Source organism: Pollicipes pollicipes, unplaced genomic scaffold (genome assembly GCF_011947565.3).
Source record: "Pollicipes pollicipes isolate AB1234 unplaced genomic scaffold, Ppol_2.1 Scaffold_4881;HRSCAF=5763_pilon_pilon_pilon, whole genome shotgun sequence".
Lineage (NCBI taxonomy): Eukaryota > Metazoa > Arthropoda > Thecostraca > Pollicipedomorpha > Pollicipedidae > Pollicipes > Pollicipes pollicipes.
The window spans coordinates 56,161,647-56,166,347 of NW_023596576.1; the positions used below are offsets into that span (position 1 = coordinate 56,161,647).

A 4,701-nucleotide genomic window follows, 5' to 3' on the forward strand; every position below is an offset into this window, starting at 1 on the left:
TGGATGACGGTGCATTTATAATGAATGACACTGCGTACTTTGACTTGTTGCGCAAACGCTCGTGCGTTTCAACAATTTCACTCAAACGAATTCATGAATGAAGTACTTTTTAGCTGTTGCTTCTGCCCACTGAGCGAGACGTGCCAGCAGTCGCCGATAGCTACAACTGGGCTGGCAGAAGGCACGGTTGTCCCCACCAGTGCTGGCATGACGAACAGGCTTTGATGACCGTGAAGCCCAGAAGCCTATCCTCTCTGCCGTATATGGCAGCTGCCTCACAACACATTTGTTGCCTATCGCAGCTGGCGTCTGATAACCTGGAGTGCTGGGGCTGATGGATCGAACGGTGGCTATCGTGTCAGCAGCACATCAAACCGCGCTGCGGCGTTTGGCACGCTTATGCTGTAATCCTGGCGGTGCACACATGTACGAAAATGTCGTGGGCGTTCATGCTGACGTGATCTAGACACCATGCACATGTCATCGTGAACACTTTCTCCGACAGCGCAGCGAAGCTGAGATCACTCTTAGCCGCATTGTGACTGTCACGTGAACGTCGGGATTTATTTCCAGTCAGACTAGCGAGGGCTCACAACATTATGGCCTGCCCGGCCAGATAAGGGTCTGCTTCGTGCCATGGTGTGAAAAAAAGACTCGCTTCATCATCAGTCTGAATGTTTTCAATCGCCTTTAGCGCAGTATCCTTTCCTATCACGTACCTGTTTGGTGATCGAATAAACCGATCAATGTCAAAGTGTCTGCCCAGCTGGCGGCGCGGTATCATGCCATCAGGTCCCCTGTGACGTCTCTCTTGCGTTCTGGCGCGGCTGGCTCGTTTTACGACAAACAGGCGGACAGAAGTCCTTCAAATCGTCTTGTTTGTGTTCCAACTTTTACAGGGAGATTGAAAAGATGCCGTTTTTCGTTGCGCCTGTTTATAGCTTCCTGTCAGTTTAGCGTTGACAAAGAAATATGCATTTCAGCGGGGATCATGTATTCGAAAACCGTGTTTATTCTTTTAAAAGCAATTAACACAACTTACGGAAGAAAGACAGCACGTTTACAACATTCTGCACCGATCCGGGATGTTCTACCCTATCCGATCCCAACTGACTCGTACTCCCTTCCTCAAGCGGGATCCCGACTTTTGTGACTTGCAGCTAGCCATTCAATCATTACTAAGCTTCAGCTAGCCATCTGAAACTTCTATAATGACCCTGACCTGTTAGCCCCCAATCAGTTACTAAGCTTCAGCTAGCCATCTGAAACTTCTATAAGACCCTGACCTGTTAGCCCCCCCCCCTCCCCTAGATCCTACAGTACCCGGATCCAGCGTCCCCAGGCGTTGTATGGTCGGCTGCTTACAAGACCAAAGCCTGCGACGCATCCGAGTTTACGGCGTTTCCGACAGCGTATTAGTCAGCTGTCCGTTTCGCGGGCTCGGCCCGCCAGCATCGACGAATTGGCTACACCGCCGGTCCGGACACCGCGCCACCCCCTGCACGATGCCACTTGCTGGCAAGGAACACGACCGACACAGCCTGTAGAGGGACCGGCCTTGCCAGGGAGGGGACCCGCTCCCTTCAGAGGGACGCTGGCATGGTGTGCGCGGCACCTGGGGATCCACTGCTGGTCGACGTTCACTGGGAGAGGTAGGAGAAAGCACCTGTGGAACCACGGACACCGCTGGGCGGCATGGGTACCGCTGCCTGTTGCGTAGCCCGCCTGCTGTCGAAGCGGCAGCCGTTGTGCGGGCGCGCGGCTGCGGAGTCGACTCTGTCGACGCCGGCGCAGTCCGCGGCTCTTTGTGACGTCAGTCGGCGTGGCGCCATCTGGCGCCAGGGAAACGCGCCGCCGGCTGCCAGGCTATGCACCGCTGCCATATGCCGGCGTGCGCCGTCCGCCGCCGCCGTCCTGCGTCGCCGCCCACCGTCCGCACACTTTCTAGCCGGGCGCGCGCGGCGCCAACGCCTCGGTGAAGCGCTCGTAGCGGGCGCCGGGCACGAGTCGGGCGGGCCGGGTCAGGCGGCCGGTGACCCCTGTACGCCCCCCCCCCCCGCCGCCGCTGTCACCGCAGCTGTCGACGGACGCTGGTGATCGGGCCACCCTCGCTGTCAGAGGCGCGACAGCAGCTCCGGCCGTCAGCTGTGATGGGAGGGAGGGAGGGCCGGCACGGGCGGCTCCTGCTGAGGGACACCCGGCCGGCTATCGAATGCGGATCGATTGAGCGACTCTTGTCGTGACGCCAACGTCTGCATGAATCAGCTCATTAGTCCCGGGCCCGGAGTGCCCGACTGCTGCATATTGAAGGGTGTGCCTGGCAACCTGTGCCGGCTGTACAGGGGTGGATGCCAGGGGTGGATGGCGGGCGCCGTGCGCTGGACGAGCTCCCGTCCTGCACATGCGAGTAGCTTCGCCCTGAGAGGCGCTCGCTCTCCAGCGGCCTGCGGATCGGCAGCATTGCCACGGACGGCCGTGCAATCTGTGTCATTGAACGAGGCGCCGGCACGCGCGTGCGGTAGTAATTGCCGGCTTCTGGAGCCGGACCGTGAGGAATGCCTCCCCGCCTGCTGACGCGCACGGAGACGACGCGCCGATTAGTGGCGCACCGGCGCGCCGCCTCTGACAGTCTCCTGGCACCGTCGCTTCACGGCCCGCAGGCAGACGCGAAATGGCCCCCCAACAGCGGGCGCACTTCATGGTGCTGTTTTCCAGCGTGCCCAGCCCAGCCCAGCGTTGCAGGCAGTGTAAATACGTTTTCGAGTCGGTTCATGGATGACCCAGGTAGCTCTCAATGCGCTGAAGCGCACATGCCTACTCGTTGATTCCCATGCCACTTATTTGCGACATAAAACGGGATCTGGCGCTGGGGCACCTACCGAGCTCCGTTTTGCGCTCCACTTTGGCGTGCTGGTCGCTGACGGCTCCGCTGGCTCCCGCACATGCGCGAGAAAGAAAGTTAATGAATGAGATAACAGGGACAGCGCTGTAACCGACTGCGTCATCCGGAGCGGAAGAGCGCGGCTGACGCGGCACCTCCCGCGTCACATTTGGCGCCGTCTGGAGGCAATGTGCCAGGGGCGGCCGGCAGCGCGGCACGTACGACTTTTACGGCTGCACGCCGCCGGCTGCGCCAAGTTTGCCTCGTGGCTGGCTCCCCCGCCGTCTGGCGACGCTGAGTCGCGTCGCCGCGGTGAAAAGAAGGGTGGAGACCGACGCCGAATACCGAAATAAACAAGCCGAACTGCGCCGCGGGAGGCGCCGGGCGGATTGACGGGCGGGTTACGCACGCCAGCATTTCCGTAAATCTTCCGGACGTGCGTAATCGATGCGCGCCATATATCCGGCTGGGGGACCGCGTCAGGCCTGTCACCCCGGGCGGCGCGCCGTGCCGCGGGCGGCGCCGCGGCCGCGGCGGGAATGCTCCCCGTCCGTAATGGCGCGCCGCCGGCGCAGGCCGGGGAGGGCAGGGGCCGTCGCCCACCGGTAACGGAGAGGCGGTATTAGTCCACGGGCCCCCAATGGGATTACGTGCCCCGAGGAGCGGAAGGGAATGTGCGGTAATCTGGGAGGCAAGTCGATGCGCTGATGCGGCGCGAACGACGCAGATGGAGCCGGAGCTGCCGGCGCTGCTCCCCGTGCCAGCGGCGTGTGGTGGGACGCGCGCGTCTGGTTTTTGCCCCCCAAGTGGCGGCCGTGCTGGGTTTGGCCAGACGCCGATCTCAGCGCCGGGTGCTGCTGCTGCTGATGAGCCGCGCGGGCGCTGTCGTCTGCTGACGTCTGCCGCGCCGGCTGGTCTGTGTTGTGACGCGACTGTCCGGTACCGCTGCACAAAGCCGCTCGCTTCCAGGGTCTCGCGTCCCGGCGCCTGGTGCTGTCTCGCATGGCCCGGGGCGACCGTCTGGTGATATTGTCCGGCGGGTGTGCCCTCGTACAACGCTGCCCGGTTTCCACCGAGTGACGTCGGTGTGTGGCCGGGCCTTAAACGCCGCTTTGCAGCGCCTAGTCTACCTTACGTTGAACTACCCCGCTGACCCGTATGACCTGACCCGCCGTTCCTCCCCGTGACCTGCCTCACTGTGCCTCTCCCTGACCGGACCCACTGTGCCTGCCCCTGACGTGCTGCGCCTCCCTCTGCAGAACTTCTTCTCGAAGCGCTCCCTCAAAAACAACCCGCTGAAGCGGACCAAGTCGGTGACGAAGCTGGAACGGAGCCGCAGCCGCATCGACGCCGACGGGTGAGTCACGTCGACGACGCCGGTATGACGTCACGCACCTGCGCCGCCCACCGGCAGCGGGCGGCCGCGTCGGTCGTGGGCGCGTTGTGGCCCTCGCTGGACGGCTGCCCGAGGGGCGCAGAGCGCGGCGGACCGCTCGGGCGGAGTTGGGCGTGAACAAATCGTGGCCGTGTGCTATCGTGACTCGCATCAGGATCCGGTTGGGAGCAGGGCTCGCTCCTACCGGGCGGTGTACGGGCCAAGCGCGCCGGTGATTTCTGCAGCTCACGGATATCCCGGTCGGGGAAAGCTACGGCCGATGGCGGGATAGCGGGGCACGGTTCCTGGAATCGGGACCTTTCCTCCGCTGCATTCCGACCATGTGTGGTGCACGGGAGCTGGTGGCTCAAACAGTCACAGCAGGACGACCTTCCAGCAGTCCCGTCGGCTAGCAGCTCGCTCAGCTGCTGCGCGCCGGCGGTCG

The 4,701-nt window shown here is 62.5% G+C and overlaps 1 protein-coding gene across 1 annotated transcript in view; it reads left to right on the top strand.

The window, feature by feature from the left end:
• LOC119100626 (uncharacterized) overlaps window positions 1-4,701 on the top strand; it is a 112,611-nt gene that overhangs the window by 83,277 nt on the left and 24,633 nt on the right. Inside the window, exon 9 of the mRNA XM_037223703.1 lies at window positions 4,141-4,238. Within this exon, the coding sequence (XP_037079598.1) occupies window positions 4,141-4,238 (98 nt within the window). The remainder of the gene's footprint in view (window positions 1-4,140; window positions 4,239-4,701) is intronic.